Raw genomic sequence first — 15,044 nt, forward strand, 5'->3', positions numbered from 1 at the left:
TCTTGACACAAAATAATGCGGCGCTAATGACTTTGCATTAATTAAGCCGCCATGTATACCAGGAAATACTTTCTTGTACCAGTATGTATGCGTATACTAGCTGTGTTAAATGAGTAATCCTGTACATCGGGTTTTGCAATTTTAACAACGTCATCGAACTCGTCCTCTCGATGTAACATTAGCAAGATGCAAAATTACATTATTACTTTAACATAGAAAGTTCTTTACATCCCTCGATATCTAAAACCTACCATACACTTAAAAAATAAATTACAGAATTTTAGACTTTCACGACCCGGGATTATATACTATTGTTACGGTTTAAGCTTACTGATTGTAAATCATGCTTGATAAGAATAATAACATGACGTTTCAACATTGTTGATCGACATTTATACTGGCTTCTTTGCAGCTCAAACGACATACTGATAATTAAATAATCATAATATAGCAGCATCAAATTTAAAGCGATAGGGTCGGTGTTGCGAGCATTACCAAGATTAGGCGGCTCGGTTGTGGCGAGTAGCCGAGAGGAACACAGACAGAGCCGGGCAGCACACGATATAATATGTAAGGGCCATTGACAACTGGCCCCTCTATCGAGCCGGTGTATCAGTGAATGAATAGGGCCTATTATGAAACGATGGAAGGTCGCATTGACCGCATGTATCCCGTTTCTGCGTTCGAGTGACCGGCCAGCATCACGGCGCAAAGTGATAGGCCGAATGACGAGGGGACGAGTGACCATCCCGAGACGGGAGAAGCCTGTGAAACGGATAGGCCTCGGACAGAACCGCGGCAGGGCCAAGGCAAACACAACGGCAGCGCTACGTGAACACCAGGGCGCATGCACCGCGCCACGAAAACCACTTTCCAATCGGTTTCCAGGATGTAATTACGAGCACGTTGCGGGTATGGTGGTGAAATTTGACAGGTAGTAAATATACGGACTTGATCCCTGATGGTAATAGCGCCGAGAGGAGCATCGACTCGCCTGATTGAATTCTCCGTTGTCCGCTGCCACCCTCGCCATCGCTCTCGGTGCTCACCGCACCCGCCATCGTCCCTCCGCAGGCCAAGCATCGACCATAACCACCATCGTTCTTCGGGAAAAAAACAGCGCCGCCTGGATATGAAATCCTATCTAGGACGGAATGAAGCGACATCCAATGAAAATCCAGCTTCGGTGCTTTTTCGAAAAGGAAGCAAAAAAATCCCCCGGCGCTCTCAGCCTACAACCAATTGTAACCATAGATGACAGGGGTGACGTGGTCGGATACACGAGCTAATAAAGTTGCGACGTAGGTTTGGTTTAGATATATGGTTTGGTATACGTGAACGAGCCGGTGCGCGTGTTCGTTATGGCAGGATCCAATAGGGAGACCCCAAATTAAGCATGAAGTAGTCGGACTGATGCAGTTATAACATATTTAGAGCTGAATGGCTCTATAGGCAAGAGTAACAAGTATTCATCGTCATAAAGCCACCGCAAATTTTTGGAGAATGTAAAGACAAGATGATCCGTGTGGAGCAGAGGTGTTGTAGGACGCCAATATTGTCGCGCGATACGAATACAGGTCCTGTTCTTGTTTTCCTTCCCCAGCTCTTCCTTCGCTCTGTTCTATGTAGTCGTCGGCGATGATCGGTCGAGGGTGAGACAGAGGAAAGTTGTCACGGTCCACGAGCGAAATACAAATATGTTTGGTGGGCCAGGATGGGGATCGAGGAACGTCGTTAGAGAACTTCCGTCAGGAAATGGGCTTCGAATTGCCAGTAAACAATTGAACGTTTAGTCGTCGCCCGTGAAAACGTTCCTTTGTATGCGACAGCCGTATATCTCGAGCGGCGAACGCTTGGGAGGCGAAGTTCGGAAAGTCGTGGTCGAAGAAGCGAAATGAATGGTAAACGGAGAACGACAGCAGAGGAAAATTGAAAGAGAGAAGTGTAGCGAGGGGCAAATAATTCGATAGCGGAATATGTGTTAATGGCCAAAGCGAGGACAGAACAGCGGCGATAAATTTACTATGAAAACCGAATATCGACGATGGAAGCCGAACAAATTGACCGTTCAAGCGCATCAAAGCTATTCGAAAGTTCGGTTAACTTTTTTAATCCAACGTTATATCGACATTTCTCCCCTCGATGATTTTGCAACTTGAACTAACTCGTTACACGTCGAGATGTATCGGCATGGATATTCGATATGAAACAATAACCAAAGCGTGTTTTATGCTGTGGAAAAAAGAGTCAAACAGCGGCGAAAACGAACGAAATTCAATTAAACGACAATGAAAGATGCAGTTTACCGGCAATATACCCCGGCCACTCCGTCGAAAATCACCACCCTCTTACGGAACATTTTCCGAAACCCCATAGAGACACTTGGCCGCGGGACCGTTTGATGCCAGATGCTACCGTGGATATTGGATAAAAGTTCCTCGGTTCGCGGAGAAAATAATTTCACGAGGCCGGCCAGGACTGCTGCTACCTCTTGCAGCCTCTCATCCCCCAGCTTCCTACTGGCATAGGAACGCCTTTTCCTCCCCGGTGCTACGCCGAGAAAGAAACTTACCATCGCCTCCTTTTGGATTTTCTCGACTTGTCGTGTTTCTCTGTAGACAAAACGGGCGACGACGCCACCTGGCATTTAACATATATGGAAAAGTCCCGTTCCCTAACTGCGCAAGGACGAAACTTCGCAGTCCTTTCTCGTCCCGACCGATTAAGAGGCGCAAAGGTATTCGCGCCAAACGGTACCAAGTTTTCCCTTATCGGAATAAAGAATGTTGCCTAATATCAAAGGACGATCTATCTATAGACAATAGAAATGTTCGACAATCGTCAGAGTTCAGAATGAATTTGCTCTTCTTTACAAAATACCCACATTTATCGATCGTACATTTTAAATTTGAAACAAAATCGAAATGTAGCCAAACAGATCGATTGGCTTTTCGCTTAGCAGAAAGTTGATCAGCTTCCCGTAATTTCCATTGTCATCAAAAATGTCGAAAGCCACAAAGCCATCGTTTCGATTACAAATGAAACTTCATTGAATTCGATCGACCACAATTATCAGGAAGTAATATTCCATCGGGTTATCCGCAGTCAACTATCTGCCATCAAACTTTCATGACAAACGGACGACTCTTGAGTACGCAACTACGTTCAACTCTCCATCGCTAATCGATACAGTTAACCGTTTTACTCGACGACACAGAAATTCGGATTCCCCATTGTCTTCGTACAACGTCGACAAACACGATATACATATAGCAATAAGATATAGAGAAAGAGAGGTACAAATACATTCAAACCCGCGTTAGAAGTGTGATTATTAACTTAACGTTAGGCACGTACCACGTTAGCTACTTCTATCGACACAGCTACACCATTACTATTCGCAGTGGGAGATGATTTTGACTCAACCCGCCACTTCGAACTACCAACCTCGCACCAACATCGAAGTTACGCGTGCCCGGCGCCGTATTCACTGTGTAAATACGACGTTAGGATCCTACGTTATGACTTTCGAGTTCAGAAAATTAAGCGGAGAATCGAGGCTGTACGAAACTAGTTCTGGAACCGCGGTTTTCGGGAGTGGCTGATGTTGCGGATATTAAGAGCTGATCAAACGGTGCCTCGGTTCCGGATACCTTTTCGAGTTCCTGTTGTACCCGACCCAAGAACACGGACGAAATGTGATTTTATTGTTACGCTTCGCCCCGAACTTCTAGAGCACCCTCCTACGGTTGTAATTGTGGTTTAACTCGCGAACGTTTCGGTGAATGGAATAGAAGGGGTTGGAGGGTGGACTTTGAGCGAACCCAGAACCCTCTATTCAGCACGGTAGGATAAATTTAATATCGATGGAGAATTATGGGCAAATTATAAGAGCCTAATGGTACAGACAACTGAATAGACTTGAAATCGTGGTCTCGAACAACGAGATCCGCGCGTTGCCACGCGACAATCGTCTGGATAGAGGCGACGGCTAATCGAATCTCCGTGGAACTAGGAGAGTACGACGCGAAGAGCAACCTCCTCCCCTCTCTGCTCTATTTGAAACTCTACTCCGCTATTTGCTCAATACAGTCGTCTTCTCATTGATAAGCCGACAGGCGAGCCGTTCAGCGGATGAAAGGGCAATAAGGACGGAAATATAGATAGTGTAGGGTAGGGTCGGAATGAAACAGCGTTATATGACCTCTGCTTGGCGCGAAATCGTCCAGGCGTAAAACACAAGGGATGGGTGTTGTAGATGCGGAAGCTTGTCAGGCTTCTCATTGAAGCGCTGCTACCTTGCGTAACTTCTTCTCCTTCGGAGACGTTTAATTAGTTTCGTCAATATTAAAAGCGAAAGGGGGGAAGGAATAAATCAATGGGTGTCAGTGTCGTAATAGTACCAGCTGACGTCGAAGACCTGATCTCTTCCGATCAGACGATTCTCGAAGGACTTTCTTGTTCTTTGTCTATTTATTTAATTGTTTCTCTTTTTAGTTTAATTGGCTCACTGTCTCCTTCTTTGCTTTTGTACTCGTCCAATTACCCATTCATTCGTCTGTACAGATATTTCCAGAGTTACCTGCTCTTTCATCTGACTGTTAATTGGTCTCTCTAGTGAGCCGAACTCAATAAGTATGATAGCTGTTAGAGCTACCATCTCTGTTTATAACGATCATTCTCCAATCGGTACTAGCAATTTCTGCTAATTGAAGAATTAATGTAGATTGTAATTTTTCTTCTCGTAATCTTCTATATAATTAGAAAACAGAGCGACGATATCATGATAATCATGTGATCGGATAAAGCAAGAAATAGCTTATCTCTGTCTTCAGTGTTGCGTAACGTGCGATGAAACAAACAATGAATCATGCGGAAACACTGAAAGATCATCGCCTTGAACGAGCTCGTAAAACGCTTGACGAAAATAAACGGGTAGAGAAAGCGGCTATTCGATGCAGACAGCGCGTCTACCGGCGTGTCTGACCACTAAATTCGTAACTACTGACGCGCATACGATACAACATATCTGACCGATTTTCGCTGTCTCCACTAGCTGCTACCGGATCGGTGTCGCGAATAGGTTGATGGTGGCGTAACAACCGTTCGAATTAGGCCATTGTAACGAGGTCCATCCGGGGAATTAATTAATACGCGAGTCATCGATGACGCGACCGTCCGATTATTGGCCGACGCGCGGTCCTCCATTATTCGACGCGCGATCAACTCGCCGGAGAACTCGCGTTGCGGCGTCGTTAACGATGTTGAGCGATTCGATAAATGTTTGCCCGCACTCGGGACGCTCTATAGACGTCCACGTTTGAAAGGACTCCTGAAATTGCGGTAAATTACCGACCACCTAGCTTCACGATTGTCCCGCTCGGATTTGTTTGAAGTCTGGTTTGATACGTGCTGGGAATCGGTTGATAGATTTCCGAAGCTTATTGTACGTTAGCCGCGACGTATTCTAGTGCGCGGCTCGAGGATCCAAAATTAATGGTAACGTTACAAAAATTCGTAGACGAGGTCGGTTTATAATGACGCTTCCCAATGGATAAACAGCAGAAATAGCGAATATCGTGCTATTTGGATAATCTCCAGATTCTAAATTAGATATTCGTGTAATTGTATCGACCAAGAATCAACTAAAAATTCAGTTTCGATTAAGAGAAATTGATGAAATGAATTATATTCGCTTTTATATAAAAACTGTCCGCGATTTTTTCGAAGTTTATCGCTAAAGAGACCAGAGGGCACCATAAATTAGAGAATAGGATGAAAAGAAACCGCGAAAAAATAATAGCAAGCAAGAGAACTGAAAGATAATCACGTGTGTATACACGTATAATGCTTAGATAGAACGAGGTGTTCATTAATCAAACACAGATAAAGGATGACTTGGTCGGCGATCAAACTGTAAATCCGGCGGCGAACAATAACAAAAGAATTTAATTTCATCGTCCGTGACAAAAGGAAGCGACTGCCGACGTTATTTACCCACCGTCGGAAATGCGCAGTAAGTAGCGATACATTATCCTTAAATGCGGCGAATTTGTTCCTTCATAGCCTGAAATCTATTTCACCGTGGTGTCGCGACGATTCCCCTGGCAAACGTACAATCCTGATAACGTCCTCTTAAATTATGTTAAATTTCTCACTTTATAGACTCGCGATCCTAGTTGTTTCTTGCTTTTTAGTAAAATTTACAGAGTGATAATTTCCTTTTCCTCTTGTAAAATCATAGAAAGGCCAGAAAATCTAAGTCACAATTTCTTATCTTGTTCAAAAGAGATTTTGAAAAAAAACGATAGCTTAAGCAATACAATTGTTTCTCTACGGCTGTTACACATCTTAAAATGTTAAATTCATACGCATACCGCGCAGACAGTAATTCCTTTTCGTTTTCGCGAAGAGAAGCGTGTTGACACGAGGCAAGATCGACCCGGTTACCTGTAACACGCAAATTTCAACAACTCCGACGGAAATTGAATAATAGCGAGCCGACGACACAATTACAGTGAAACCATCGCGATGATTTCAATATCATAAATGGGACCGGTTTTGTGTCGGCTGGGACAAATTTTTCCGCGCGACGGCTGCCACTTTCGAAATTGACTCGCTTTTTTCTCCGACCTCTTCTGAACAGGATATTAGAAGTTCGACCTCGTTACATTTCACGCTGACACCGAGAACTCGATCGACCACACTCTACCCTCCATTTCGTCGAGCTTTTTGCTTTTCTTCTCTCCTCCCTCCTCTTCTTTTCTTTTTTTTTTTTTTTGTCTCTCGCACTACTTACTGATAGGTATGTTTTGAGAGAAAACGTTGTGACAACGGCTTATTTCGATCGTCACCAACTGCGTCAATCAAGAACGCCTCGAGTGAAATTGGAAAGATTCGAAGGTGGTCGATGTTATGCGTGAGAGTTTCATTCAGAGATTCCGTAAGTAGATGACTCGAGCAAGAAATATTACGAAAAAGAATGAGAAACGTAGTTAAATTGTTCAGAATTGATCCATAGAGTGATTTAATACTCGAAAGCTTGACAATTCTACAATGGGTGAAAGCCGATTCTTCGATCGTTCAAAGATTCTACGCTTCTACTTCAAACGGCTCTTTACAATCGCAGGCGTCTCGCCCATGGAAATTAGCAGATTCGTTGGAACCGGTCGCGCCTTTTTTTTTTTTTTTTTTTGTCGCAGACTGCCAGACGGAAACATTTTTCTTCCTTTCGGATCATCGACAGACACGAATGCTGGAGACATGCCGTTGTCGATGGCAGATCCTTTTTCTTCCGAGTGCTCGGCGCGATTTTCAAGAGAGAATCGGTTTCATCGGATGCAGATTTAATGCCGTGCACGACGGAAAACTGATAGGTACCCATTGAATATCGGGCTTATATCGGTGGACGCCGATACTTTATACGGCGTTATTGAAATATCGTCGCGAGGAGAATTATTGCTACTCGCGTGCCGTATCTACCCCTCTGCCATTCGCCCTTCATCCCCGTCCGCCTCGCTTCATCTCTTCGCGTTCCAGTCGTTCGTTCTTTCTCTCTCGCTAATACCGAGCGTTCTGCGAATTCTTGGCGGGCATGAATACGTATAATGCCCGCAAAAAGGGGAGAGCAGTAAATTGTACGTGTCGTTACATTCGAGTTTCTGCTCGAGAGAGGAGGATTTGTTGCTGGCGCCTGGTGTGTTCCATCTCTCCCTTAACCTCTCTTTTCTTCCTTTCTTCATTTCCCTTCTCTCTTTTTTTTAATGTTTTAATGAGGCACATACACGGGTGAGAGGTTCCAGAAATTATACACGTAAATCATGGAACGAGGAGTTTAAAACACGGAAACGGATGATTTCGAATAAACTTCACGCGATAACACGCCTTTTGCTTCCCGTCCACTTTGTTATACGCACGCATACATACATATATCCGTTTATTCGACTCGTTTGATGTTATTTTTGTCTCCTTTTTCTCCGTTTATACGATTAAAATGAATTGGATCTCGCTGCATGCAGTGCGATAATAATAGAAATAAATCTGTTTTTTCTTCTGTTATTTTTTTTTTTTTTTTTCGATTCACTCGAAGCATGACTGATTGCTCGTTGTCAGTGGATGGATCTCAATGGGATTCATTATTTTCAGAAAACTTCGGTTCTCGCGTCGTTCGTACGGTAGACTGGTTAAATCGGATATCCGATGAAAATCAGCAAACCAATTTACTCGGTATGCCCGAACGATCTTTCGGCTGATCAATCTGTTTCGGACACTCGAATTAGCCGTTTGCATGAATTAATTCACGCGCGCGTGAAGAGCTCCCTTCGTTTCATGGGCGCTCCACCGCCTCCACGTGTGACAAGTCCCGTTTTAAATATTCTTACGAAGCAACGAAAATTAAACACGAAATTAATCATTCTATAAAATGAAACCATTTATCCATTAACGTTAAAGCTATCGGCGTTTAATGTATATCTAGGCGTATCATATTTTCAGAATTATAATTAAAACAGGTAATTAAAAGTGTTTTTATCCCGATAGAAGCCAACGTTGATGTTTGTCAAAACCATCTCTATACTTTTAGTAATTAGAAAAACGAAAAATCTGAAATACGTCATTTTAAATTAAGAGATTAAAAATTGTCCCATGACAAATCCTGTACTCGCGTGATTAGCCTTTTGTCAAAAGTTGCACGCGCTTTTGATTCCAGCCTGAACGTGATTCGGCGTATTTTCCACGCGACAAAGATTAATTAAATCGTCGAGGCTGATCCATGACATTGTCGTCGAGGTATAATCCAACGACTCGCTGCACGATAACAAGACACTGGCGAAATCCGCTTTGGAGAAAGCGGAACCAAGAAAATTAATGCGGACGGAACGGTTCGAAACGGACGACGCATCGTTAGCGTGTCGCGGGGCGTTCAGTTATTCATAAAGTCGTTACTGGCCGGTCCGAAACAGTGGAACTTTCAAAACACATCCTCCCCTGGTAGCTCGTTCTATTATTATCTTATATATTATACTTCGCATATTTTATCATCATCTGGCGTGTGTACGTTGAAAATTTGCATATTCGGCCACGGTAACGCTTGTTTCGCTCGCTTTTATCGAGGTTCGCTCTTTTCGCGCCATACTGGAAAATGAATCTCGTCTGATCCGAGCGCGACACGCGCCGACTTAATGTTATTACGTCGCCGCGGTGTCGTTTAATCGCGCGTGAACTGCAGGTGGAAAGTGCCTCCTAAATGAAAGATTGTTCCCTGGAATTTTATCGCTAAAATCGCTGTTCGGGAAAAATGAAACAGCCTCTAGTTTTTTAAAGAGCATTTTTTGAATACTGCAATACGAGATAGCCGTAGATCAGGATAGCAATTGTTTTTATTTGTTTCTATCTTCGAAGGAATTAATATTCGAATGATAGTTGATTGAATTCTTCTGATATTTGTATTTCGGAACTTATGCCAAACGCATTACATTGTGCTAAATATACCTATAATAATGTCGGATCAATAATTACCTTGTATTGCAATATGTTAAAGAACAAATCTTAGAAATATGTTTAAAAAACTGAGACAAAATCTGGATATCTTTTTTAACTTTCAAATAAAATACCTTGAATAATCAAATAAAATATCTTGAGTGAATCTGCACTTGAGTGTAAATACAGAGCAATAGCATTTTCCCAGGGTGATAGGGATTCGTCTGACAGCATTGTTCTACGTGACACTCCATGAAACGTTCTTCTAATTTCAATGTTTATCATTGTTTATTTCGACGGAAGCTTTGTCGACTTCGGACCGTTAATTAGCATCTCGAATCTCAAGTCTCTAAAGCGGAGTTTAGGTATAAATTCGGAAGTGGTATTATCTCGTAACAAAGGCACGTGCTCGGCATTGGAGCTTCCCGAGACAGCTACCTAGGAACAGTCGCAACTGCTATTCGTTTACTTGTTCGCGTGCATTCAATAAGCCAAAAGAATACTGCATCCCTCATAGAAACTATAATGCGTACAATCGATCTCAGAATATCTCTGTTTTTATTCCTTAAAATTTGCTATGAATCATTAAACTAAACCATTCATATATTAAAATAAAAATGTTACTTTCATGACTAATTTTTCCATTAATTCATTCGAGAAACGAAACAACCTACTAAAGACAAACGTTGGTCCTAATATTAAAATGTAAATTACAGTGAATTAACTTTTTAACTGTACGTTACGTACAAGATACAAGACGCTTCTTTTATTAAAATTTCATAGATGGTACAAGAAAATAGTACACAGAAGCGTGAATAGATGCTTCGAGAAGAACGAGTTACTAGAATAATATCGATTGCGTAGATTGATTCATTTCGTTATACGCTCATATCCTTCGCTCTCGTTGGATCCGTAGCTAGTTAGAGGCCTGTACCAGTCTGATTGCAGACAAGCACGTTGCATTCTAATGGGCAATACCTTCTTATCCTGCAACATACACAAAGCAAAGATCCGTTGGGCACGTCCATTTTTCCTCTTCTGTTTTATCTTGTTTCGTCTTTCGTAGCTAATTGTCTTATTAGGAAAAATTGAGACAATTGTCTGCTTTGCACGAAACAACGGTCTAACCACGAGTTAATCTTGCGGAGAAAAGTGGCGAACGAGGGACGGATGAGCAGAATGTAGTAACTGAAAAAGACGAAAAAAATGCCTCTTCCATTTCTCTAGTTGTGTTCATAAAAATATAAATTTGGATAAACATCTACAATTCGGAGATCACTTATGATTACAATCATTTAAGAATAGAATCCGGAAGGCGATAAAATTTCGGCTTGTTATCTTCAATTTAATATCATCGTACGAAAGATAAGAATCGTCGTAATTCGTGGTGGAATAACAAAATTTCGGGAAGCTCTACGTTGTCGAAGAACAAATCACTGGAACAGAACACTAGGCGACATCGGTGACAAAAGCTCAAGAGACAGAATATCAAAATAGCCTATAGTAATTTAAATACCGTTTTCAAATAAGAGGTCACCAAAAACCAGGACAAAATGGTTCCCTCCGTTTGGTATATATGACGTATGGTGGTTAATGGAAGCTCACAGGGTGGCGGTTGTGGAAAAACGAGGGAAAGGGAAAAGAGAGCAGCGAAGGGGTGAATAGAACGGAGATGGACGGTGGGACGATGAAGGGACGAAAGAGAAGACTCGATTACACGTCACCGGCAGCCCAGAGCCTATTTGGTCGCAATCGGTTTTTCATTACCGAAAGCTTCATCGGCTTTATACCGAATTGTACATTCGGCAAGCCCTCGTGAAACTCATCAAGATCGTACGTCCTTTTGGAACAGCGTTTCGTGACTTCCTAGCTGGCGCTGAACGAGTAGCTATTGTTTAGGTAACTCTGATAGAACTTGAATTCGAGACGCATCGAAATTCTTGGTATAATTGCTAACTCAATGGTTGTTTGAAAAAAAATATGTAGACGGAATTTTCAGAGTCTGTATCTCTTCCTTTCTCGTTTTGTGTATTGTATCGTTTGAGGAAGATTTAAAAAATATTTGTTCGAGGGAAGAAATTTTAGGAAAGATGTACATATGTAAATGGAGTATTGAAGAGTATCTGGAACTCGATAATTTAAAAAATATTTGCAGCCTTTATTGTTACAATTTTCTATACTATATGGTCCACTTATATTAGGTAAATGAACAAATCCGAAATATAAATAGTAACGTGGATGGAAATCATAAATAAATAAATTTCAATCTAAAATAAGTAAATTGAAAGTACATCTTAGTAATCCATAAAGTGGTTTCGTTTCAACATTTGAACGAATATTATTTTAACCAAAAACAATGTGCATGCTGCCATCTACTCTCGATAGAATGAGTCATTGCGAATTAACTATTTAAGAAAACTAATACAGATGGCGATGACATCATATCAATGTTTGCAAGCGTAGTACGTCTCCTATAACTCCTGTATTTAGTCAATGGTTTGACTTAGGAATACTCAGCTGATTCATTATTTGTTTCTCGTGTTCCGCATAATACAAAAATAAATTGATCGTGTAAAAAATTATTTTAATATCTAACGATATAAATACTTCATATTTTATACAAAAAGAAGTTATTAATATATGTTTTACAATAACAAGTAACAAACTGATAAAAAAATCTTCCAGGTATCATGTCCAGAGAATTACGAAAACACTAACGTAAGTGACAGGTAAAAATTTGAGACAACAGATATAAAAATATGTCGTCTTTGACTGAAAATGTTGCAATAAAGCAACCTATTAGGCGCTTGGAGATTCAAATTAATAACTTCAATGTGGCCATACCACATCATGTTAACTTATTAAAACGGCATAAAAGTAACATTGAAAAAGTAAGTATTAAATTAGGTTATCTTCTAAGTTTTCACGTAAGTTCACATAAATTCTTGTTGTTACAGTATCGAACACAACATGAGTGGGAAAAGATGCATAGAGAACACATAAATGTAGCTAGGATTATAAAACAGCTTAAAGAATTACTATATCAAATGGATACTTTAAGAGCTCATGTTCTCGATTCTGACATTAATCAGTTTGATAAATTAACTGGCAATGCCCGTACAAGTATCATGAATGCAATAAGAGAATATATGGGTAAAATAAAATTATATTTGTATATCACTCACATCATCCGAGGTCACGGTTTGAAAACAATTTATATATATTCGTAGAACTACAGCTGAATTTGCCCATGTCACAACCAGAGTCACCCAAAGAAGAAGATCAACCCAAAAGTCATCCACTTGACGACACATATATCCAGCTCCAGAAAGAACAGCAGGAGCTGCAGCATCAGGAGGCATGTCTGCATACTTGGAACACCTTGCAAGAAGATATACATCAACTTCATCAATTATTTCTTGACTTTAACAAAATTGTTGATGTAAATTTTTTAGTTTATTCAGACTTATCTTTTTGGCTATATTATGATTTTCTACTTATATAATTAGGACCAAAAGGAGGTAGTAAATGCAGTAGAAGACAACATAGAAGTAACAAATGTGAATGTAACGGAGGGTGAGAAATTCCTTCAAAAAGCTGCTAGGTACAAAGTTACTATGTACCCTTTAGCAGGAGCTGTAATTGGAACTTGTATTGGTGGACCGGTTGGTTTACTAGCTGGATTAAAAGTCGGTGGTCTAACTGCATTAGGTTGTGGTATTTTAGGTAAGTTCCACTACCATTAAACACTCCTACAATCTGAATTCATAATATTTACATTACTTATTATATATTCAGGATTTACTGGAGCATCCATAATAAAGAAAAAGGAGATAGAAATGCAAAAATCGAGATCAACAGAGGGGCACAGTTTAACTGAGCAAAAATCTGTGCAGAAATCAATATCTTTACCTGAGAACTTACAAGAAACTAAGAAGGAGTTGTGACATATGCCAAAATGTGATATTAGCGATAAGAGTAAAAGAAAGAATGCCTGCAGTGTCGTTTAGTCTCAAAGCACTGATATTAATAATTCAATACGTTTTTAAAGATTTAGGGATTCTTTGTATTTATTCTGTATATAAAACAGGAATATTTTACAAATTATTATTATTAAGGATATTACAACTAGATATTTCTATAAAAATAACTTGTGATTTATGATCAATTTTTTTAACTGCAACACGTGACAAACCTGTTAAGTTATGTGTTTAAGAAAAACATTGAATATTAATTACGAAATTTTCTGCCGGGACCAAATTTTATTGTTACAATTTCTAAGGTCCTTAACAAAAATTTCTTTACTTTGAGAAAATTTTTTTATACAATTGTATGAAACATCAACATACATATATATATATAAATATTGCATATAGCATATAGATTATTCTCAATAATGATATTAACCAAACAAATGCGATTAGATAGGGTTATGTTATTACAAATATTACGTCGAAAACGTATATATATAGAAACAATTAAATACTTTTTCACTGAAATGTACTTACAATGATATAAAAATTGTGTTATGTTGAGCAGGATCGACGTAATGGAGCACTCGCAACGCGCCTTTTATATGCTTCTTACATGTATCGTGGTGTTTACCCAATTACAAGGTATCAAGCCAACACGAAAACCGAAAGCCTATTGTTGCTTGCAAACAGTGTCTGCAAATAAACTAATATCACGAACGAATACCGAAACCGAACTTGCAATGAAAGTTTGACTTCGTGACTGCGCATAACGAAACGTCTCGATTTACTGCGCATCGATCGTTCGAACTACCATTGACTAAGTTCTGTGATAATACACTCGAAACATATTACAGAAGCATAGAGTTCTATTACTTCATTTGCAAAATGTCCTATTCTATACTATATTTGTAATTTCATAGGAAAATTTAGTTTCAATTCAAACTAGTATTATACTAAATCGATAATGTCACATGCGACACGAAAATGGTATGGGGGCAGGTGATGACCAAAACATGGGACAAGAAAAAGCATTAAATGTCACATCATCTACTCTGTACCTCATCCATAATGACATGCAATTTTTGTTTTTCTTGTCCCACGTTTTGAGGTTCACCTGATCTGTTTACCTCTTTCGTATCACATGTGACGTTATCGATAGCAGTGATAGGCTATGCGCATAAAACGAATCTCCAACTTGCTATAATTTATTGTTATAAAGCATGTTCGATATTAACGTTTATATCATTATTTTTTTTAAATAATGTTTATTCTTTAACTGTAAAATATTCAAAGGATTTTCCACGTAAAAGTTGTTTGATTTTATGGATAAAACATAAGAAATATTTTTCAAGGAAAAAAAGTAAAAACTTCTTGAGAAAAAGGGGGATCTTTAAAAAGTTAATAGCTTATAAAGCACATCCTAGTCTTAATTGTAAATTGTTTATTATGATATACATATGTATGTGTGGTGATACTGAATAGGACGTTCCAGATTGTGCAGATTCTGTCTGAAGTTCCTTTTAAAAAGTGATGTAGCTACTGATTTGGATCAAATAAATCACCGGCCGCTAAACACTATCGTATTGTGTAAAA

General features: G+C 39.8%; 2 protein-coding genes across 2 annotated transcripts in view; one reads left to right on the plus strand and one right to left on the minus strand.

Annotated features, from left to right (window-relative positions):
* The window catches only part of LOC138178579 (uncharacterized), a 115,304-nt gene extending 102,508 nt beyond the window's left edge, over nucleotides 1-12,796 (minus strand). The window contains exon 1 of the mRNA XM_069110616.1: nucleotides 12,663-12,796. The gene's annotated coding sequence lies outside the window, so the exon portion shown is untranslated. The remainder of the gene's footprint in view (nucleotides 1-12,662) is intronic.
* On the plus strand, nucleotides 11,948-13,833 carry Syx17 (syntaxin 17). The gene is made up of 5 exons (XM_069110495.1): nucleotides 11,948-12,368; nucleotides 12,435-12,630; nucleotides 12,708-12,919; nucleotides 12,987-13,203; nucleotides 13,276-13,833. The coding sequence occupies exons 1-5, from the start codon at nucleotides 12,237-12,239 to the stop codon at nucleotides 13,422-13,424; spliced, it is 906 nt and encodes a 301-aa protein (XP_068966596.1). The 5' UTR covers nucleotides 11,948-12,236; the 3' UTR covers nucleotides 13,425-13,833.
* The last annotated feature ends 1,211 nt before the right edge of the window (nucleotides 13,834-15,044 follow it).

This window comes from Bombus flavifrons, chromosome 1, assembly GCF_040668555.2.
Source record: "Bombus flavifrons isolate JBK064 chromosome 1, iyBomFlav1_principal, whole genome shotgun sequence".
Classification (NCBI taxonomy): Eukaryota; Metazoa; Arthropoda; class Insecta; order Hymenoptera; family Apidae; genus Bombus; species Bombus flavifrons.

Coding starts and splice junctions, on each gene's coding strand:
- Syx17 (XM_069110495.1), top strand. CDS start 12,237: ATGTCGTCTTTGACTGAAAATGTTGCAATAAAGCAACCTATTAGGCGC. Junction 12,920..12,986: donor ACTTTAACAAAATTGTTGAT/GTAAATTTTTTA, acceptor TTATATAATTAG/GACCAAAAGGAGGTAGTAAA. Junction 13,204..13,275: donor ATTAGGTTGTGGTATTTTAG/GTAAGTTCCACT, acceptor TTATATATTCAG/GATTTACTGGAGCATCCATA.